The following is a 24,548-nucleotide window of genomic DNA, read 5'->3' on the forward strand; positions in this document are numbered from 1 at the left end:
GAACTGGTTTGTATTACAATGCAAATAAATATTCAGTGATTTACTATTACTGATTTTGATTTAGGAGCACATTTTTGGGCACATTGCTTTTTTCATTCCAATTTATTGAGAGTTCTATTTATTAAAGTGTAATATGATTTTGCAGTTACCATGTATAATAGCTAAAATTAACATACATTAACTGCAAAGTATCCATGTTAACCATATGGATGCTCTCTACTTTCTGACATTCAGATAATGCAGAGAAAATTATTCAAGCATGTTAACCAAACGTTAGATAATGCAATGAAGTTATCTCTACCTATCGCACTGTTAATTCAGGTGGCATTAACTGTTTTTTTTTTTTTTGGGCTCTCCAGCATTTTTGATTGTTGAATTAACTGCACTATACCATCTTCTGTGTTAACAATTATTGGGCCCTGTTTACTAAGCCGTGCTGTAAGCATGCAAACCTTTTAGCATGCACTAAGGCTAGAGACACCCATAGGAATATAATGAGTGTCTCTATCATTAGCGCACGCTACAAGGTTTGCACGCCTATAGCGTAGCTTACTAAACATGGCCCATTATGTAGTGATTTACTGTGTGTTAACTGTAAGGCAGAATCTCTGCCTATTGTCTTCCTAATTTGTCCCTTTTAAGTAATTGTAGTTAATGAAGAAATAACTAGGGATGGGTAGTCATTTTAAACAAAAGTCATTCACCATTAAGAATGCCCAAAGGGGAGATTCTATATATGGCACCTAAAAAATGGGCACTGAAATCAGTGCTGACTAAGCGTATTCTATAATTGGCATCTAGATTTAGGTGCCGATTATAGAATACGCTCACTCGCTGTTCTTCCGACTAAAATTTAGGTGCACCCATTTAGGCCACTTAAAACCTAAACCTTAAAAACTAAATATCTGTGCCTAAATTAGGTGCAGATTGAGTGTATTCTATAATAGTGCGTATAGTTTTTTGAAATGCTGACTACCCGCCCCCTTTTCGACTGTGCACATTAGAATTTACGTGCACTGTGTTATAAGATACACCTAGAAAATTGTGTGTGCAAATTCTAATTAAAGCCAATTGGTTTTTAACTACCAATTATCAGCACAGATTGGCTCATTAACCAATTAAGTTGTTAGCGCAATTTGACCACGCGGTCAAATAGTGCACACACCTTAAAGCGCCATATGTAGAATTTGGGGACATATGAATATCACAAGTACTTTTATGCTGGTCACATTTTTATAAGAGGTCACTTATGCATGTTAAGTGGCTACTTATTCAACTAAATAACTACAGTAAAGACATATTTTTTTCATTTTTTAATTAGAATTTCTATAATTATATATTAAATAAATAAGATCCAAATGAAAGATGATTAACTCCAATTCCACTATTTTAAAGAAACAAACAATACTGACATTTACTATATATGTATGTTAGCACCTAGAACTGAATGCCGTCTTATAGAATTACATTCTAAAGGGCATAGAAATCAATGGGGATCTTTTACGAAGCAACAGTAAGCCCAACGCGGGCTTACTGCTTGCTAATCCAGAACTTTTGCTGGGCTACCAAAGTAGTGCAGTGGTAGTTCCCACCCCCAGTGCGCGCCACTTCCGGTGCTTCAAAAATATACTCGGCAGTAATCGGGCAGTGCCACAGGCTGCCCAGTTACCATTGGGTTAGTGCGGGAGCCTTTACCACCACCTCAGTGAGTGGTGGTAAGTGCTCCCACCCAAACTAGCCACGTGGCAAGTGGTTCACTTGCCGCATGGCCATTTCTTTAAAAAAAACAAGGCAAACGATCTGCAAAATCCAATATGGAAAAAGAAGCCAGCAGATCAATATAACATCAGAAAGATTTTATTGAAGATACCGTATGTAAACAAATATTGATCTGCTGGCTTCTTTTTCCAACTTAAAAAAAAAGACAGCCTTTTACCCGCTGCAGTAAAAGGGGGCCTCAGTGCATGTAAAAAACAGGTCCCCTTTTACTGAGGTCCCCTTTTACCACAGCTTTGTAAAAAGTCCCCAGTATAAGCTCCCATTAAGGAGTACATAGTTATCAATGTGAGCTACTATTAAGATGAGTTATTTTACTGTTAACCCCAGTTATTAGTAACTAGGTTTTATGGCATAAAATGTGACCTGTGCTAAAAGTAGCACAAGTTAGTGGTAAAATAACTTGTGCATCTGAATTGTAGCCCATATCGATGCAATATTGATAACTATGCTCCTGATTTAGTAGACAGATTTGTAAGCGTGGCATTCCTCCTCATTCATACTCCATTTTTCCTGTACTTTGTAAGTAAAATATATAGTACCAACTTCACTCAGGGTGATTAGTCTTTCCTAAAATCCCCTTCTTTGGCAAATAGGCATTTACCTTGGAAACACCAGCATGTCATCAAAATAAACTCCTAAATTAGACTTACTCTTTGTTGGCTAAGCATTCAGGAGTTTCAGTCTAACAACTTCTACAACCTGGACAGGACAAAATTCAACATGACTTTAACAACCTGTCCTCCACCCCCTGCTGTTTTTTTCCAGTTCAAAGACAAACTTCAAAGTGTATAGTTAAAGCATTAAGGTCCATGTGTGTACTTCCCTGAATCAACTCCCAGGCTTCCAGGGTCAGGTTCTCCTTCTACAGGCTGTGAGTCTTTCTTTCTTCTCCCCATTCTTCTACTGCCTGCTTTCATTCTAGGGAGCTCTTTTATAGGGTTTTTAGTCTCTAAATCCTTCCTTTCTACTTCACTGTCCCACCTATTGGTGAGCTTGTCTCCTCCCCTTCTGCATTAGGATAAGGGCTTGATTCTTCCCAGCCTTTCCCAAATATAGGCAGTGTTTCCTGTTGGGTTTGCAGATCTTCCCTGCCCTTACCCTTCTAGGACGCTGCTCCCATCTCTCTGCTTGGAAAGAAATTTCTCAGTTGCCATCCCCTTTTTTTGGCTCTGGAAGTCTTATGCCCTAGCAAGGCTTCCTGGGATTTGGAGTAGAGAGTTGCACAGGGACAGAAATACAACCCATCCCTGCCCATGAGTAATCTCCTCCAACCCCACAAAAAAAGAAGTATCTATTTCTGAAGATGACATAGATGTTTTAATGAAAATACAAAATGCAAACATCCACCATTGGGCAGTTATTTCTTTAGTCCGTTCAGAAAGAAAAGTCCATCCACAGTATATGGTCTTAGCTGTGATGTCTATCCTCGAGAACATGACCAGCCAATGAAAATGACCTTTCGGATGATGTGTCGGCAGCAGGCACTCCAAGGCCTCGTCTGGCAACTTCAGAAAGATTTTTCCACTTAGTTGATTTTGACTTCCAGTAAGACATTATCAGTGATTTTGTCAGTAGTAGTCAACTATATACCTGAGAAAAAGCAGATGGTAACATTTTGAATGTGAAGGTATATTTTACAAGTAATATTGTCTTTATAAATAGATATAAAATATTAAAAGATGTAAAGAAAGATGTAAAGAAAGAAAATATATACATACCTCAGATGTAGTTGAAGAAGATGAAGAAGAAGAATAGAGGTCTCCCAAGAAAATTTCCTCTAATTCTTATTAAGTTGTTACAAGACAAATGAGTCACCTTCTGGAATGTTTGCTGCTGGCAGTCTATCTACCATCTCTTTCAAGCTGGACAGTGCTTGTGCATATTCATTTGGTGCTAATGTTCCAAAGTTTTTAAAACCATGGATCCAGAATAGCAGTGGTATAATGCAACTGATGAATTATGAAGTATTTATTCAGCATGTTAAGTAGATGTTGTTTTTAGTTGCAAGATGATGCTTCTGTCAGAAGCCTTTTCAGTGAAGTGTTTTTGCAGCTGTATTTTGGTAGGTAACACCAGATGCAATGAAGGTGTTTTGTCAGTAGAGAGACTGGTTCTAAAACTTGAATGACATAAGCCAACAAGCCTTCATTGATTCCAGCCAGCAGATGAAAACATATCTGTCAAAACCTGGCTCAGCGCTCACTGTCTGAAGATCAGATAAATTTGTTGCCATTGATTTCAGTGTTAACAGCACACCCATCATGCTACTACACATTGTTTTATAGTTATTAGCTGATTGTTAATTTATGTTAGTTTTGCTAACGTCACTAGTTCTTTCGAGGTGTCAATAAGTTTGGCTACCTCAGGTGGCAAACCAGTTGCATATGAATTTGCCTGCTGTGGTCCGTGTGACAAAACAAGATTTAGACTATTACATGAACATCCAATCCATGTGTTTTCTCAAAAGGCAGCCTTCATATTATTGGCATTGTCTGTAGTGAACACATTGTCTTGATGTTGTACACAAAACTTGTCCAGAATTGACTTCACTGTCAGTTTTCTATTTTCTGAGGTATGATTTTTGTCCAGTAATCGAGTAACCAAGATACATGATTCAGTTTGCCAGTTATCAATATACTGTACAATCACAGTTATGTAGTTGTGGTTGCTTTGTTTGTGAGTCCAGAGGTCAGTGGTCACTCTGAACTGTGGCACTAAAGTTAGCTTGTCGATGAGTATGATCTTCTCTTTCTCCACAACACCATCAAGATAATGAGAGACAGTTAACCCACAGGGCATGACTTGGTCCAGGTTAACTTTCCCATATTTAACACCAATGGAGTTGAGCTTCAATGCTAAATTCCTGAGCCCATCCCTTCAGCAGTAGAAAAAGGCCTCACATCTGTTACACGGTTATACAGATGGCGACAACAACGTCTGCCACTTCAGATTTGATGTTTGCAGGTAATTTGTTGGTATTACTTGATAGAGAAAAACCTGGTATAGCTGTAATCTTTGTTGTTGGCATATGGTTTGCACAATAGTCCTTGTGAGCTAATAAGCCATTGATCCCATTATCCTGCTTATAATCGAACGAGAAAAACGCCCAAGTTCCGACCTAAATCGGGAGATGGACGTTTATCTCACAAAAACGAATACCACGGTTTAATCAAAAGCTGAACTTGGACGTTTTCAACTGCACTCCATCGCGGAAGCGTACAAAGTTGATGGGGGCATGTCGGAGGCGTGGTGAAGGCAGGACTGGGGCATGGTTATCACCCGAACAGAGATGGGCGCCTTTCGCCGATAATGGAAAAAAAGTATGCATTTGTAGCTAGAATTTAGGGCACTTTTCCTGGACCCTGTTTTTTCACGAATAGGGCCCCAAAAAGTGCCCTAAATGACCAGATTACCACCAGAGGGAATCGAGGATGACCTCCCCTGACTCCCCCAGTGGTCACTAACCCCCTCCCACCACAAAAATGATGCTTCACAACTTTTTATTTTCACCCTCAAATGTCATACCCACCTCCCTGGCAGCAGTATGCAGGTCCCTGGAGCAGTTGTTAGGGGGTGCAGTGGACTTCAGGCAGGTGGACCCAGGCCCATTCCCCCCTACCTGTTACAATTGTGCTGCTTAATGCTTAGTCGTCCAACCCCCCCAAACCCACTGTACCCACATGTAGGTGCCCCCTTCACCCCTTAGGGCTATAGTAATGGTGTAGACTTGTGGGCAGTGGGATTTGAGGAGGATTTGGGGGGCTCAACACATAATGGAAGGGTGCTATGCACCTGGGAGCTCTTTTACCTTTTTTTTTGTTTTTGTAAAAGTGCCCCCTAGGGTGCCCGGTTGGTGTCCTGGCATGTGAGGGGGACCAGTGCACTATGAATCCTGGCCCCTCCCACAAACAAATGCCTTGGATTTATTCGTTTTTGAGCTGGGCGCTTTCATTTTCCATTATCGCTGAAAAACAAAAACGCCCAGCTCACAAATTGTCGAATAAAACATGGACGTCTATTTTTTTTGAAAATACGGTTCGGTCCGCCCCTTCACGGACCCGTTCTCGGAGATAAACGCCCAAGGAGATAGACGTTTTCGTTCGATTATGCCCCTCCACGTGATCTCCAAGAGAGAATTGTCTTGCATTTCGAACAAAGCACAAACGACTCTTCTTTGACATCTACCACTTCCAATTTAAAGAAATTCCGTTATTTTTTTTGTATATGAAACACGGTCACTGTTTGAATAAATATATTTCTAAATGTTGGCTTTCTTTTCCATTGCCAGCACAAAATTACACAGGACTGAAGCACTGAGTCAGTCTCTGTAAAACAATACAAAGAAGGAGAAAGTTTTCAAGCCTCATTCTGGGGCTCTGTCCAATAGCGTTCTGTCTTTCTGATTGTGCAACTCAGGGTATGACTTCAATGGGAGAGAAGGAGTGCTGCAATGAATCATACTGCTGAGTTTCACTTTCAAGTTGAAATACGAACCAAGGTGACCACTGCAGAAGACGAGCATGTTAGACTTGGACAAGTCAAGGTAACACTCCAGGAACACCGAGGGAGATGCGGGATTCCACGGGCCTGGGTTGGGGGGTCCCACAGGATTCCCGCTGTTCTCATTCCCATGCATCTCGCTAATTTGGAGTTTCCCTCCCATTCCTTTTCTTAATGGTCAATTACACAACACTAGGACATTAGTTCTGAGATTTATTGTTATATCCCACTCCATAGTTTTAAAATTCTACAGAATTCTATGGAGACCCCCTACCTAGGATTCCATTTTCTGTTTAACTTGTACCACAGAGAGAAACAGATTTGTTTTGTGTTTTCTTGGGTGTTTTCTTATTTATACTTCACTCCCAGCAAGGATTCTGCATCCTCCTTCTCCTCTGTTTCGCAGGAACCTAATTTCTCCTGAATATGTGACTTGTGCAAATGTCAGAACTGTAGAACTAAATTTTCATTGCATCATTGTTCCGCTACTGCTTTGTCATCTCTAAACTTGATGTTTTTTTTTTTTTTTTTCTGGGAATGAGGTGAAAAAAAATCGTTGAAAGGTTCTTAGGCAGTATTGGTTTGTTTCCCCTTAACAAACACATTTCAAAATGAAATTTAGCACTGTAGAAAACAGACATGCTCTATTTTCCCATTCCTTTTCATGTAATAAAGCTGTGAAAATATAGTTCCTAGCCATTCATGGGGGCTATTATATAACTAGGCACATAAGTTAGGTTCCCATTTTACACAAGTTGTTTTATAAACTGTCCATTTTAAGCAGAGCCTAGCTTATAAACAGTATTTACGTTTGTAATTACAGTTACAGAATACTAGCATCAATACGCCTATATTTAAACGCACCTGCTTCTGCCAGGTGTATGATTCATCTAAATGTGGCACTCGCGTGTAAATTACAGAATTCTATTAGTTACACGTGTAAATTCTAGACCCGTCCATGTTCCTCCCCTATGAAAGCCCTCTTGCATTTACATGCTAAGGGGTCATTTTACAAAGCTGTGGAAGACAGCGGCCTTAGCCCTTATGTGTGTCTTTCCTCTACTGCAGCCAAAAAATGGCTAATTTTCAATTTTACAAATTAAAGGCCATACAGTAATGTAGCCATTAGCATGTAGCCATTAACAAAAACTAGCATGTGAGCCCTTACTGTGACCTATTTTGAAGGTGGTAAGGGCTCACGTGCTAATGCTGTGCTGACACACTATCACAGAAATGCGCATTCTCTGATCCAGATACACCCTCTTGGCCAAACAAAATTAAAAATGCTTCAGCGTACCTTACAGTAAGGGGTCCTATTATAAAGGCACACTGCAAAATGGCCTGCAATAGTGTAGAAGCATATTTTGGGCATGCACAGAATCATTTTTCAGTGCACCTGTAAAAAATGCCTTTTTAAAATTTTTGACGAAAATGAACGTGCAGCAAAATTAAAATTGCCTCGCATCCATTTTGGGTCTAAGACCTTACCATCAACTATTGACCTAGCAGTAAGGTCTCACATGGTAACAGGGCAGTAATGGTCTACACATATAGAATGATGATTACCGCCTGCGCGCCAGAAAATAAAAATATTTTCCAGCGCGCCTAGCAGACGCACATCCAAAATTAAATTACCATAAGGGCCACATGTTAGCTGAGTTGTAACTCCAAATTGACATGCATTGGGTGTGCGTAGGTGCCTATGCGGCTTAGTAAAAGGGCTCCTCAGTCCTTTTAAGCTGCAGTAAGCACATATTAGTGCTTATCGCAGCATAGTAAAAAGGGCCCCTAAATAATTTAAATAATTAAGGGGGTCTTTTACAAAGGCTCGCTAGTGTTTTTAGCGCGTGCTAAGTTTTAGCACCCATATATTTCTATGGGTGTCTCTATCATTTAGCGCGTACTAATTTTCAGAGTGCGCTAAAAATGCTAGCATGCCTTAGTAAAAGGACCTCTAAATTACTAATAGTGCCGAGCACTTTGCTCTCAGTTACACATTTAAGTGTACATTCATGTGCACAGGTTCTTGTACTGTATAAATCTAATCGCAAATGGTGCTTACATTTAAGTGCCCTGTTAAAAGAATGAAGAGGATTTCACTGCATTTTAAAATCATTTTGTATAGCATAATTGAATAGAGCATAAAAAAAACAGGCATGAGTCATCCCCCAGATTCTATATATGGTGCTAAAAATTTTGTGAGCAAATTTGGGCATGTGCCCAATTTCTATATGCAACTTAATTGCCAATAACTGGCCACTAACAATTATTGGGGTTAATTGAAATCAATTTGGATTTGTGCGTGCATCTTGCTATGCACTATTCTATAAAAGTACGCACACAAATCTTTTAGGGCTCCTTTTACTAAGCCACATAGGTACCTACATGCGCCCAACGCACACCAAAATGGACTTACCGCCTGACTACTGCGTGGCTGTTGCGGTAATTTCATTTTTGGTGCGCTTCTGATAATTTTTATTTTTGGATGCACGTAGTGGATGCACGCCAAGTGGCATCTGATGTGCATAAGTCCTTACAGCCCAAATTATTTACCGCTAGTTCTATGGCTGGTGCTAAGGTCAGAGACCCTAAATGGACTCACGGCAATTTTGAAAAAGAGGCCTTTTTTACAGGTGCGCTGAAAAATGATTCTGCGCGAGCCCAAAACCCATGCCTACACTACCGCAAGCCACTTTTCAGCGAGCCTTTGTAAAAGGACCCTTTAGCACGCAACTGAAAAGAGGTGCGGCAATGAAAGGAGCATGGGCAGGTCAGGGACACTAAATATATACACAATATTATAGAATTCAGGGAGTCCACATAAGAATTTACACCAGGCTTCAGATGGTATCAAATCCTTGCACCGAGAAGTTGGGTGTGGATACCAGTGCTACGCGCTGTTCTATAAACAGCGTCTAACTCGGGATGCCATTTATAGAATGTGGGTGCTAGTCCAGCGCTAATGCCCTCTAGCGCCTGCATTTGCTTCCGAGCATTGAGGCCTGAGTATACTTACCGAGCAATGAGAAATGGCTTGACTCCAAAGTTTCAGGGAAAGAAAGAAAAATTCTCTTTCATGTTGCCCAAGAAGATTTCTGACTCTTTTGGCACATTCGGGCATTCCCTATAATGACTTAAGGTCCTCCTTGGTACTACTGAATTTTAAAACTAACTCTTGAAATCTAATGTCAGAAACGCAGACTTAATCATGCTGTCTGTATCAAAGAAAGCAGGAGGGGAATGTGTATAAGATAGATCTATAGACAAGCTATGGTTGCCTAGCAGGGCACTTTAACTGGTGCATATACGACTTTTTTAAAATTAGATTTTGCAGGCTATTTTTAAAATTTAATGACTCACAGCAGACAGTTCTTTAATATATAAAACATAACAGCACTCAGTGAAAACAACTCAGACATTTAAAAAAAAATGTTGGCAACTTTGGATTGTGGCTTTGCAAAGGCACTTAAACTTGGCTGACCGAAAAGTCATTCTAGGTGAAGCTGCCCAGCTGTGCGCTGTTAAAGATTTAAGACTCTTCTCCCACCCAAAAATATAAGACAGAAACTTTGAAATAAAATATTGCTTGTTCTACTTTTCCAATTGAGTGCCCTCTGCTCCCTCCTTCTTTAATGGATATTGGAGTACCACAGGGAAGGAAACAAGAATATTCCTGGCATGTGCCAAGCCTAGGCAGAGCAACAGAAGAACAATATGAGAAAAGATAAATACAGGAACAGGACATAAACAGTTCAACTCAATTTACAAATATAGTCAATGGATAAATAAATATTAACAATTTATTAACAATCAAACAAGAATGATAACATAAACCCTCAGTTTCTATATAGTGCAGCTTAAGTTGCATATGCAGTTCCAGTCATATTCTGGATTTGCACGTGCAACGTAATTACTTAACGAGGCAATCAGCGCCAATAATTGCCACTTAATTATTGACACTAATTGGCATTAATTAGAATTTAAGACCACAACTGTCTAAGCGTAGTCTATAATGTGGTGCATGTAAATTCTAATGCATGCTGCCAAAAAGGGGGCATGGCCATGGACATGGAATATGTGGGTTGTGGGCATTTCTAAAATATATGCCATTGTTATAGAATAAACCAGGTCTACACCTAATTTAGGTGTTGGCATTTAACTGCCCGCAACTAAATTTAATCATGTGGATGGGAGAACAGTGTATTATTTTTTTTTTATTTACATTTGTACCCTGTGCTTTCCCACTCATGGCAGGCTCAATGTGGCTTACATATACAGGTACTTATTTGTACCTGGGGCAATGGAGGGTTAAGTGACTTACCCAGAGTCACAAGGAACTGTGCTTGAAGTGGGAATTGAACTCAGTTCCTCAGGACCAGAGTCCACCACCCTAGCCACTAAGCCACTCCTCCCTGTGGAAATTTAGGTGTATTCTATAAAGTACACCTAAATTTAGGTATACTTTATAGAATACTCTTAGGTGTATATTTTTGGCACCTATTTTTCAGTTGCCATATATAAAATCTAGTCCAAAATGTGATTATACTAAGGGCCCTGTTTACTAAGCAGCATTATAGGCAGGTTAATGTTTTTAACGCACACTAACCATGTACATGCCTACAATATTCCTACAGGCGCCTACATGGTTAGCGTGCATGCTAAGTGTAGGCAAGCTAAAAACATTAATGCACCTTAGTAAACAGGGCCCTAAATCAAATAAAGTCCAAAACATGGTAATATTTTGGTGGTATGTCTATATCATGGGCGAACAATTAATGGGCCCCTTTACTATGCTGTGTTAGGAAGTAATATACGCCTAATGTAGCAAAAATGACATAATGTGGGGTGCACTAAAGCATTCCATGTTAGTATTGTCATCTGTGTACACTAGAGCCCTGATTCATAAAGGTTGCTAAAAAATGTGTGTGCAAATTTAGGGGCCTTTCCGATTTGCACATGAAATTTAATAGAATGATGAGCCATTTGATTTAGTGCCAATAATTGGCTTTTTAGCAAGCAATTATTGGCACTAATTAAATTTAATTGGGACTTACCCGTTTAAAGCTAGGCATGGGATCCGTGCCTCAAATTTGCAAATGGTCCAAAAAAGGTGGCGTGGAAATGGGTCATGTGTGTTGTGGGACAGAACAGGGGCATTGTTTTAAGTTGCATGTGTAATTACAGAATATGGGTGCTCCATACGTAAATTTAGGCACGGGTATTTGCACCATGTTTTCCTTGGTGCAAATGGTGGCACCTAAATTTCCATGCAACCTCTCCACTTAAGTGTTTATTCTATAACCTATGCTGAACTTTAGGTGCAGCTAACAGAATGCCACTTACATGGGTGTTTTTCAGTGCTGATTATTTAGGCAGCATATATAGAATCTAGCCCTAAATAAGCAGTATTTATTTTTTTTTGGGGGGGGGGAAATGATGGGCGTGGATGATGGGCATGGAAGCACTAATCATCTAATGTACTGACATCACCGCTGCGCTAATTGGTTAGCCTATCTATAGCTCAGTAGCCCTTAATGCCTCTTAAACAAGAGACGATAAGGGCTTATTTTACTAAGCCGAGCTAGGAATTCCTGCACAGCAAATGAGAGAAAGCCCATAGGAATTGAATGCTAGCACGGCTTAGTAAAAGAGACCCTAAGTGCTCCTGCGGTAACTTTTTTCAGTGGCTGCATGCCAATGCTAACATTAGCACACGGCCATATGTTCAAGAAATAAAAAAAAACCTCTTTTTGATGGCGGTGTTAAAAATGGACTTAGCATGCAGGAAAGTCCCACAAAAGGATGCACTAAGTTAATTTGTTAGTGCAGCTTAGAAAAAGGGTCCTAAATTCTCTCTCTCTCTCTCTCTCTTTCTTGTTTTTCTACAATTTGATTATGAATTTATTGTTTTGTGAACCACTTTTAAACAGAAGTTTTTAAAAAAATAAAAGCAGAGTAGAAATTTTTAATCATGAACCCAGGGTAGGATATTTTCAATTTTCATGTGTGGTATTCCTCTTTTCCCTATAAATTTTACATGTTTTCCATTTTATTATTTACCATACTGTTTTTGGTAGTTTTAACTCTGGTTCTTTATCTTTAAAATTGATGTTTCTTTTTTTTTTATTTAGGGGCCTTTTTACCAAAGTTTGTTAGGCAACTAGGTCTAGATTCTATTTATGGTGCATACAAAATCCGTAAAGTACATCCAACACCTTTTTTCTGTGGCTATATTTAGTCGTGGCCATTTATTCCAGTGAAAACCTGGTGCAAATGTCGATACATAAGTTACACGCAAAAAGGGCATATTCTACAACTCCATACATATTGGAAATGTTCACATCCCACCCATAGCCACACACTCTTTTCAGATCTGCACTTAGAATTTATGCACATCACTTTATGGAATATGCTTAGACAGTTGTGTGTGTAAATTCTAATTAAAGCCAATTAGTTTTGGTAATTGCTTCTTAAGTGCAATTATTGGCACTGATTGACTTATTAAGCCAATTAAGTTGTGCATGCAAATCCAGAATGCAAAAGGATTTTCACACGCAACTTAAGTCACTAAGCAGCAGTAGGGCTAATGCGTGGGTAGTGTGCGCCAAATTGGCACTACCATATGAGTAGCACAGGCACCCTGTTGTAGTTTTTAAAGCTGGTGCATGCTGTTTCCCACAGTAGAAAATATTTTTCTATTTTCTACCGCAGAAGGCATTCCCAGTAGTAATCAGCAATGCGGCCACATTGGCGTATGAGGCCTGATTACCACATGAGTAGCGTGTGAACTCTTACCGCTAAGTCAGTGGGTGGCAGTACGGCCTCAGGCAGTAAATAGCCATACGCTACTTTTAATTCTAGTGCACGACCATTTACTGCCACCATTTTAAAAAGCCCTTTTTCCCAGCCACGGTAAAAAATGGTCCAGCGCGTGCCAATTTCATGCATCCACAGTACTGCAGGCTACTTTTTAGTACTTTTTAGTAAAAGGACCCAAAGAAACCCTTTTACTAAGCAGTGGTAAAAAATGGACTTAGTGCATTTACGTTCTAAGGCCATTTTTACTGCAGCAGTAAAATTACCAATTTTCCATGATTTGAATTAATGGCCATGCACTAACGTTGCCATTAGCATAAGGTTATTAAATACAATTAGCAAGTGAACACTTACCAACACTTTGTAGGCAGTAAGGGCTTATACGCTAATCCTATGCTAATCAGCATGCAGTAATGCAGATACACCAACTGATCAGCGCAGAAATACCCACTCTGTACCCCAGACACACCCCCTCCACAAATCTTTTTTTTAACATGTAGTTTATGTAGGCAGGTTGGGATCTTTATACAGGATTTCTGAGGGCATCCCATGATAAGCCCTTTTACTGCAGATTCATTTATTGCATTATAGTGCGGCAACGACAAAATATAATATACTTTAGTAGAAAGGCCCGTTATTGACATTGCAATGCTGTGCAGTGAAAAAATCCAAATAAAATAATTTTGTTTAAGAGATCTACTACATAAATGTCAAATTTAAAAAATTAAAAATGTACAGATTAGTCTAACTCCACTGTTAAACAGGCCAATTTCAGCCTGGTTCAAGTATGGTAAAACGAAGCTGATGTTTTTTATGATCTACCGGAAAAAAAGACCTTATTCAAGTTTGCCCTGAATTCCACCACTGGTCCTCCAAAGCTGCTCTGGACTTAGGAGTCCTTTTAATAAGGTGCCCCGAAAATGGCCTATGCTATTGTAGACGCGTGTATTGGACGCACGCAGGTCCATTTTTCAGCGCACCTGCAAAAAGGTCCTTTTTTGGGGGTGCCAAAAATGAATGTGTGGCAAAATGAAAATTAGCGTTTGTCCATTTTGGGCCTTAGACCTTACCACCACCCATTCACTTAGCGGTAAGGTCTCATTCGTTAACCGGGCAGTAATTGTCAGTGCGCATACAATGCCAATTACTGCCCGGGCCACACGGTAGCCAGGTGGTAGTTCCGAATTGACGTGCTTTGGCGAGCATAGTTGCCTACGTGGCTTAGTAAAAGGGCCCCTTATTTATCAATCTGTGCATGTCTATAGCTTTTTCAGATAAAGATAAGATACCAACTAGGGCCTATACAGAAAATATAATGAACTGTGAAATAACACCCCTGCTAAAACCCTCATGAATGTCTCATGTCCAAATTTAGAGCCCTGTTTACCAAGCTGTGCGACAGACGCGCTAGCGTGCACCTAAAATTAGCATGTGTTAAACGCTAGAGACACCCATATATTCCTACGGGTGTCTTTAGCATTTAGCGTGTGCTACAAATGCTAGCACACCCTTAGCGTTGCTTAATAAACATGGGCTTTAGGGGTCACTTTACAAAGGCACAGTAAAAAGTGGCCCATGGTAGTGTGAGTGCGTCTTTTAGGCACGCGCTGGGCCATTTTTTTACTGCAGCTGACAAAAAAGGCTATTTTTAATGAGCCAGTAAATGGGCCTGCGCTAATATTAAAACTAGCGCATGCCTATTTATGGCCTGATTCCTTACAGCTACCCATTGACCTAGTGGTAAGGGCTCATGCACCACCTAAGTGGTAATCATGCAGCACGTGCTGACCTGGGCGCAGTGCCGGTTACCACCGGGAATGCCCCTCAGTAGAAAATACAATATTATTTTCTACCACAGAATTCGGAGCACGCCAAACTCAGAATTACCGCTGGGAACACCACTACCCCAGCAGTAGTGCTGATTGTAATAGTACCCGCACTTTTGTAAAAGGGCCTCTTAGTGACTAACTGTGCAAAATAACTCACGTCCTATGTTTGTGTAACGTGTTTTATTTGCGAATGTGCGTTGAGTAAGCTTACATTTGCTTTGCAATATTTTTCCTGTGAAACAAAAAATTATCAGTTCATAGATGAATCCAATCTACAAAATAAAAATACATATCATAAAATCAACTTCTATATCGTATAATTTATATATAATATGCAAACATCTGTTTTAAGTTCTTCGTGTTATTTAGACCAATACTTTCTTTCATAGCTCTTATTTACACACATCTATCCATGTTTGTGAGATAGTTAAATTTTTAGAAAGAAATGTAGTATAAACTGTTGTTCATGCAAAAAAGGTAATTAGTTGAAGACTTGTCCATAGAAAGGTCAGAGGAAAAAGCATTGATTCATTTGGACTGCCAGTGCTAATCTCTGCTGTCACCCATCACATTTTGAGAAGCGGGTGCATAGTTTATCCAGTGAAAGATTTGGGCAGGTGAATGTTTCAGTGCAGTATTTGGAAGGGATGATGGCAGGGCGGGCTTTTTCTCATGCTGTTTCTCTGTTTGCCAGCTCTGAGAACACCATCGCTTCTGATGTCATGTACTGAGGTCGTTTGCGTACACAATGATGTTAAGCCAGCAAACATGAAAACATGGAAACAGCACGAGAAAACCCTTTCACCTGTCACTGATCACTGAAGACTCATGTCATCTGATCTCCAGAGAGGTTTGCAAGTAAAGCTGAACACTTCAAGCTGCCCTACTGAAAGGTATCCAGGGCAAAATTTATTTTTCATTTATTTTTTTTTATTTTTATTTTTTGAAAGACCTACAAACTTTGGAAGTCTATGCTGTAATGCTCAATAACATGCAAAATAGCAAGTAATATTTTCTATCACTTTGATGTGATGGATATTATACAATCTATTGTTTTCTTAAGATATATGTAATCATCCTCTTGTGGCTCATCATTTTTGGATTTTGTTATTATATATTTGTACTGATGTAATTTCTTTCCTATAATCACTGAAAAAAAATGCAATAAAATATACAGACACATTAAAAAAAAATAAAGTATTATTCCTTTTTTACCCTTGCATTTGACAGAAAGTGGTTTACATGTCTATGATCACTAACCATATAAAATATTTTACCTTAGATGGAGTTGTTTCATACAACTTATAACTCAGACACAATAGTACTGGTCCTGTTCTTTTGACCAGATCAGGCCCTATTAAGCTCTGGAGGTTATGTGATATATGATGACATTCAGATAACTCAAACAACAAAGTAAACAGCCAAATATTAATGTGAACAAAATAAGTATTTTGTTACAGAGAAAATAAATAACATTAAGGGCCCTGTTTGCTAAACCGCACTGGAGGTGCATTAGCGTTTTTAGTGCGTGCTAACTGCTAATTGCTAAAAATGCTAGCGCACCTTTGTAAACAGGGTCCATATTGTCTTACTCATGTAGATAATTTATATTCCATATCATAAATGTTTTCAATTTTAACATTTAGGACCCTGTTTACTAAAGTGTCTCTAGCATGGCTTAGTAAACAGTGCCCATGTTTTGCATCATCTATGTCATCTTCTCTGTTTCATAATTATTTATTTGATATTTATTTATGAATAACCGATATATATTTGTTTATTCGTACCATTTGTCTTCCATTATGTATTTTGTTAAGATTCATTGTTTGATTATGTTTTAGATAACATTTGACTCCTGAGGTAGGCCTTTGGGCCAAAACATGGTCCATGTTGAGTCATTTGTTTGCTAACTGAAGAATCTTCTGCAACCCATCATTCACTTCGCTGTTTTAATTTGCTTTTGCTGAACTGCGGTGTGTCTCTTCCTTGTTTTTTGTTCCATTACACAAAAAAAAAACCAAACCCATGAATGTGGCCATTTTACTGCCAAGCTAAAAGTGGCCACAACGCATGGGAAACCCACGTGCTGACTGCAATGTTGGCCACTTTTTGGCACATGTTTCAGAGAGGAGATATCTTCTCTGTCTTTGGATAGGCATTAACTACAGTTTCAGATAATTATGGGGGTCTTTTACTAAAACTTAGCTCGAGTTATCTGCAGCAGGGCCCATTTTATTCCTATGGGCTGTGCTGCAGATAACACAAGCTAAGCTTTAGTAAAAGACCCCCTATATCCCATCAAAGCCCACTACTGGGAACTGTTGCTTAAATCATGTTAAGTTGTGTGTGATATTCAGCACTTAAACAGCTATGATGAACCACATAAACATAGGACAGAGTTTTATGTGGTCCTATTTATGCAGTTAGGGGTCCTTTTACTAAGCCGCTTAAGCGTCTACGTGCACCCAACGTGCCTGGCTACCGCGTGGCTCTTGCGGTAATTTCATTTTTGGCACATATCTGATACGTGCGGCCAAAAAATAATTTTTATTTTTGGACGCACGTATCGGACACGCACCAAGTGGCATATGATGCGCTTAGTTCATTACTGCCCAGTTACCGTGTGAGACTTTACCACTAGGTCAATGGCTGGCAGTAAGTTCACAGACCCAAAATGGACGTGCGGCAATTTTGATCCTGGGGGGGGGGGGGGCGGCAGCGGCGATGATCGTGGGGGACGGCGGCCCTGCCCTGATGTCCAACTGGTACTAAACAGACAGAAATCTGAGATACTCTGTACGAGAAAATTTAACTGGGATGCTGCGACAGAGTTCTGTGTTTTGTGAAGAAGCCTCCTAAAAAATACAAGCAGTTTAAATTCAGAAATGTATGCTATTCTGTAATTAGTATCATTCCTTGATCAATCAGGTCTATTGAATGCATTAGTGTTATGTCCCTTGGATTACTGTAATACTTTCTATGCTACAATCCCAAAGAATGTGATGAGGAAATTTCAAACACTTCAAAATCCTCTAGAATAGTAACAAGGAGCACCAGACATGCTAAATGCAGGCTCTTTGTTAACTAAACCTCACTGAATACTAATTTTCAAGCATATTAGATTTGAATTGTGTGATAAAAGAGTGTTATCTGGGTTACATATGTGGGCCAGGGACTTGTGAATGCCAGACCACTGGTGTACTATGACAGTAACAAGCTTTTATTTACAAACGTATGTGCATTGCTTAGATGGAAAGATTTTTAATTGACTTCTTAACAACTTTCCACACATGAAGCCTAGTTTTAGAAAAAAATGTGGACAGGGCAGTTACGATGGCCAGGTCAGAACATGGAAAATTATCACTCTATTTTATAAAGGATCAGCCAAATGCAGGGTCCTTTGTAACTATTTCACAATCCACAGTAGAACATTGCCTCCTATCCCATGGCTTTTTAACTTTCTCAGGAATTTCTCATAAGGGACTTTGTCAAACGCTTTCTGAAAATCTAGATACACTTGCTCACCATGTTTACTCATACCATCATAAAATATAGCAAGACTTTCCTTGGCTTAATTATTGTTTACTTTGTCCCATTAAACCACGTTTGTCCATATGTTCAGTAATTTCCTGGATTGTCCCAGAATACTTTTTTTTGTTTAATGACTGTTTCATAGGCCACTTTCCAGTTTCAGTACTGTGGACAGTTTTACTGACAGGTTACAGCAGTGGTTCCCAAACCTGGTCCTGGAGGCACCCCAGCCAATCAGGTTTTCAGGATATCTGCAATGAATATTCATGAGAGAGATTTACATGCACTGCCTCCACTGCATGCAAACCTCTCTCATGAATATTCATTTTGGATATCTTGAAAACCTGACTGGTTGGGGTGCCTCCAGGACCAGGTTTGAGAATCACTGGGTTAAAGATAACAATAGTAGTAATATTCTAGTGTGTATATCATCCAGTTCAGGTGGTTTACTGCTCTTAAATTTGCTGATTTGACTTATTAATATCTTCTAATTTCACCAGTATTTCAGTTTCTCTATATTGTTATCCTTAAAATAATCATTTCTGGCACAGGTAGTTAGTTCCCTTATATCCTTCCCAGTAAAGAATGAAGGAAAGAATTAATTTAGGGGCCCTTTTACCAAACTGCGGTAAAAAGTGGCCTTAGCACGTGCTTATGCGGGTCATTCCTGCACGCATGCTAAGGCAATTTTTCCTGCTTAGCAAAAGTCTGTCTGCTATGGCCTTATTCTCTCTGAGAACTTAATGGTGCAACTGACTCCCTTACAGGCTTTCTGCTCCTAATGTACCTGAAAATTAAATCAAGACTCTAAGGACATGAAGTAGCATTTTGAAGTTGACACCAAATATTAGAATACTAGTAAAAAAAGGCCCGTTTCTGTGAGAAATGAAATGGGCGCTAGTAAGATTTTCCTCGGAGTGTATGTTTGAGAAAGAGTGTGTGTGAGAGATGGAGTGTGTGTGTCAGAGCGAGAATGAGAGAGAAAGAGTGTGTCAGTGTTTGTGTGTGAGAGAGAGTGTGTGTAATGAAACAGGTGGTAGCAAGTGTGTGTGTTTGTGACAGACAGAGAGAAAGAGAGAGAGTGAGTGTGTGTGTGGGAATGAGAGTTTGTGCCAGGGTGCCCCCCTCCCCCAAGGTAGTCCCCTTCCATCCCTCTTCCCTGCCTGCCAGATGCAAGTGTGTGTTTGTGAGAGACAGAGAGAGTTAGTGTGTGCAAGTGTGTTTGTGAGAGACAGTGTGTTTCTCAGAGAGAGAGAGTGTGTGTATGTGTGTAGGGGGGGGGATGAGAGTGTGTGCCAGTGCCTGCCTGCTTGCCAAGGGGCCTCCCCCCTCTGCCTCTCTCCCCACCTCCTACTCCTCCTGCAGCCCTCCATGCCACTTGATCCGCGTTATTCGGTACTCCTCCCCCTGCCTGCTAGCACTGACATGTTTTACCTCCTGCTCCTCTGGCCTTCCCTGCCTCTTGATCAGCCATCTTCGTTATTCCTTCCCGTGCCTGCTACACACCCACCTTCTTGTCCTCCAGCCCTCCATGCCACTTGATGTGTGACCCTCGTTACTCCTCCCCCTGCCTGATACACACCAACCTTCTCCTCAGTCTCCTGAGGTGTTTCGTTGTTTTTTGGAAGGTGACAGCTTCGGGACCGCGGCAGTGTGGTGAGCTGTTTGGACGGCAGGATCGGGAGGATGCAGGAAGGCAGGGTCGGGAGGGCGCAGGTGCCTCGTTCTTTTTTCGAGGGCAGCAGCTTCGGGATCGCGTCGGATCAGCTGTTTGGACGGCACTCCTCCCCCTGCATAGGTCGCTGTTTGTCACTGTGTGTCGAGCTTGGGGGGGTGGAGCGTCGGAGGGCAGTGGAACTGGCGATTCGCTGAGTGTCATAGCCCCTCCCTCGACGTCATCACGTTGTGACGCGAGGGCGGGGCAGACACTCATGGAGAAAATTCCGATCTGTGCCACCTGAAAAACGGAAGTGGTAGCTTCATTTAGAACGTTGGGGTTGCGGATTATGTGTGGAAGGGGCGTGGCTGAGAGTGGTTCTATGAGTGAAAGTGAGTGGTGCATGAGTGACAGTGAGTGGTTCTGACAGCCTAGCATACAGGGCTTCAGTGTTTCCCTGGCACAGAGTGAGCTTCAGAATTTTCAAGGTGAGAATTATTTATATAGATTATGATACACTTGGGGAGCAACAGTCTTAAAAAACTTTTGCCAGAGCTTTTTATAACATTGTTTCTTTTTCTTGTGGCGGCCTTCTATTGAGCAAATTTCATAATGTGCACTTTCTTGCATTCACTTCTTCCACAGCCCAATATTTCAAAATTGCCTTTTTTAACCAACAATGCAGATATATATATATATATAAATTGGCTTTGTGATTTTGTCACATTTTGTTCTAAAAGAGTTCTTTAGTCTCCCAATAACAGACCTCCAAAATCCCAGTCCACTAAACATTCATTGCACAATGATGGAATGAATGCTCAGTGGACTGGGATTTTGAAGACATCCATTCAAATTGTCAACTTAGGGCATTCTAGGAATGCATGTACTAACGTCCCCTTATGAATTTTGCATTTAAGACATTTCTATCCCTCTCAGAATCCCATATATGCTCCCTTTCTCGCATAACATATGATCTATGCAGAATCTTATATTGAGTCTCCTCCAATTCGGTCGATTATATCATGTCATATAAGGTTGCAAAAAAAACAAAAACTGAGGACTGTCACAGCTATATCCCACATCATGAGTCCAGGTCCTGTCCAAGTTTGTCTACGACCCAAGAGAATAGGATTCTTTCAATAACTTATTCTATGTAAAGAGTTTGTTTATCTAACACCCCATATTCCAGAGCTAATCTGTGTTGGTGCTGTAATTGTTCAAAGTAAATTCGAACTTGCAAATAGGACCAAACATTTGTGTTTGGGAGTCCCCATTTTTCCTTTACCCGAGCAAAAGACGGAAAGGATCCCTGTCCTACCTTTAAAAGTTGTCCCAGCGTACTACAACCTTTTTCCTCGCAGGTTTGAAAGACAGAGGTGCCCATCCCAGGTGGAAAGTCTGGATTACCCATTAAGCATTAAAAAAAAACGCTTTATACAACTTTCTCTGTTTTTGTCTTCACCATTTCCAGGGAAGTCTGAAGGGTTGCATAAATTGAAAAATAGTTCTAGAGTGCTCAATCTTTGTCTCTGGAGCATGCACCAAATTAATAAAGACATAAGGGTGAATCCATTCATCCAAATGTCCTGGCAGTGTCCCCCTTGGGACCTATCCAAAGTTAATTTATAAAGTCCAATTCTAGCAGCTTTAGGTCTCCAAATAATCTTACTGAATACAGAGTGTAGCACTTGCTCGTCCTTATGTTTTATCGAGATATGCAGACATTGGAGGGGATATAATAACTTTGGTAGCATTACCATTTTATTTTTTTAATCATTTACTGTATTTATAACTTTTCATTTTACAAGGGTCACTTGCAAACAGTAATACAGAGATGACTGCACATTAATACAAGTAAGAGGAAAACAATCCCAACTAGACCACAAAGTGAAGAAAAATAGGGTGAGTGAGATAAGACAAGATCAATTAAACAGTAAACAGAAAAAAGAAAACATGGTATTAACCTGATTATCCCCAGATATTACTCATCTAATTCATTGGGTTGGCTTCTTCAAGACCAAATACAGTGTATAGTCAATTCATTTCATTGAGAACATACTTATTGTCCAGATTTTAGTTAGAAATAATACATCTGATTACATTTTCTCTCTTCTAAAAACCAGAAATTATTTAACAATACATATACTTAAGTCTCTAATTCAAATCCCACTGATTAAAGCAATCCCAGTTTTCACAGGCTTCACTCCTTTCGAAGTAATAATTAAGGAAATATTTCTGAGGAGTCATACCTGGAACTCTGGGAAAAACAATAATCTCGACATTAATCATCCACAATAACATCCACCTTATCATTCAAAGTTTCTGGTCCATTATCATTTTCAGGATCATAACCACTTCTAGCTTGTGTAGAACTTCATTTATTATATCAATTTTTCATTCTCAAAGGTTTCAGTCAAATTGTCCATGTAACTCTCCAATAAGATTATATCTGAAACAAAGTTATTTACTACCGTCGTCAGGTCCCGAAGCGCCTTCCAGATGACATTCAATGTAACCTCCATGGAAGCCAAAAACTCCAAGGTGATTTCTCTTGACGTGTTTAGGAGTGGTTCTGCCGATTCGGGTTCTGCTGTAAACGTCCTGCGTTTCAGCTTATGCCTCTAACTCACTCCTCCACTCCTTTCGACATGGTGGTTGAATAATTCGGGAGCAATGGAGTTGTTTTTCCAGGTCCAAGAGCGTTGATGCTCCTTCGCCGGTGCTAATCAAAGGACTCGCCAACCCTTTCATCTGTGGGCAGTTCGACGCGCAGTGGTCCCGCACTTGCTGCTCAGGAGACAAAATGCTGGCCATCAGCAGCTGACCACCGGTTGTTCTCTTCCTCTCAGTTAAGGAAAGTGCAATTGCAGAGAGGGAATTTACATAAAGAAGACAGAACCTCAGAGGCCAGCTGGGCCGTTGGGCATACGAACTTCAGGTCACCATCTTACCACTCTCCCAGTTTGGGACACTCTTTGTCTGGTTTCTCCTCAGAGGCCTGTCTGATAAGGGTAACCCTTCAGCATAGCCCTCTAAGTCATTGAAACACAGAAGCCCCTCCACCACTACAAGGTGGTGTCCCTTCAGAGGGGAGCATTACCATTTTAATAAAAGCCACCCGTCCCATCACTGAGAGAGGGAGTTCTTACCATCTAGTACAAAGTTCTCTGTTTTTCTATGTTGTCTGATATATTTTGTTGATATATTACCTTGAGGTAAAAATTCAAGTAAATGCCTAAATACTTTGAAGTACCTTTCTACACTGGAATGGACATATCCCTCTGCCATCAAGTTTCTTCTCCCTCATTCTGAGCTGGTACCTCAGATTTGCCACAGTTCACTTATAGACCAGAAATAGACCCATATTGCTTTATTATGTTTAGAACAAGTGGTAATTGTATTGGTGCATGATCCACATAAAAAGCATATCATTAGCAAATAACATTCTTTCTGTCCAATCTTTAATCCCTGAGATGTCCCTGTCTTGCTTTATGTGTCCAGTTAATGGTGCCAAAAAAGGTGCTGTTAGTTTGCCATTAACAATTAGTTGGGCCTTAGGTTGGTTATATAAAGCTTTCACCTACTTCATAAATTGTACAGTTAGTCCAAAACAGTATAGGGTCCAAAACAGATGTGTCCAAGAGAGGCTATCAAAAGCCTTCTCTATATTTAAACTATCTACTGCTGCTTTATTAGTTGCTCCCTTGTTGAGTTGGATAGCCATGAGTACCTTAAAGAGATTCATAGAGGCATAGCAATCTGGTATAATCCCCACCTGATCATCTTTTAGAAGAGGTGGCAGGAAGCAGCTTAATCTACGAGCCAATATAGCTGTTAATATTTTACATCTTGGTTCAAGAGACATGTTGGCTTATATGTCCCCACTTGTTGAGCATCTTTCCCTGGCTCGGGTAAAATAATAATATATACATACTGAAAATAAATAAAATATGTGCTACATTTGAGCCATTTTTAGAATTTCCTGCTCTCAAGCTATTATAGTTTAATTGTAAGGGTCGTACCACCAAATTGTCCAGTGTTTTGTAAAATTCTGGTCCCATACCATCAGAGCCTAGGGACTTTACAAGCCTGATCCATTTGATTGTACTCTTTACTTCTTCCTCGTTGATAGCATGGTATAATGTACTTTTTTGCTCTTCATAAAGTTGGTGGAGGCCTAATTTTTGAACAAGGGACTCTTGTACAGTGACATCCATCAACCTTGCACTGTGTAAGTTCTTATAAAATGTAAGAATTGGTCGGCCCTCTCTTGGGTGCTGTCTTTTCTTTACACCTGCTCCAATCAAATGGTCTGGAATAATTCCTCATCACTTCCCTACACTCAAAGCTTAAGGCAGGAGGAAAGAGTAGCACTCCCTCCTGTGAGCGACACCTTCAAAATGGTGATGCCCTGACCTGCTCGGTGGATCCTGGGA

At 40.1% G+C, this 24,548-nt stretch overlaps 1 protein-coding gene across 2 annotated transcripts in view; it reads left to right on the forward strand.

The window, feature by feature from the left end:
* PCDH11X (protocadherin 11 X-linked) overlaps window positions 1-24,548 on the forward strand; it is a 508,571-nt gene that overhangs the window by 482,576 nt on the left and 1,447 nt on the right. Inside the window, exon 5 of one of the 2 annotated variants that reach the window (XM_030209065.1) lies at window positions 15,619-16,039. The exons of the other annotated variant lie outside the window; for it this stretch is intronic. Within the exon in view, the coding sequence (XP_030064925.1) occupies window positions 15,619-15,624 (6 nt within the window). The 3' untranslated portion in view covers window positions 15,625-16,039. Of the gene's footprint in view, window positions 1-15,618; window positions 16,040-24,548 lie in introns of those variants that run through there. 2 annotated transcript variants of the gene reach the window in all.

This window comes from Microcaecilia unicolor, chromosome 7 (assembly GCF_901765095.1).
Source record: "Microcaecilia unicolor chromosome 7, aMicUni1.1, whole genome shotgun sequence".
Lineage (NCBI taxonomy): Eukaryota > Metazoa > Chordata > Amphibia > Gymnophiona > Siphonopidae > Microcaecilia > Microcaecilia unicolor.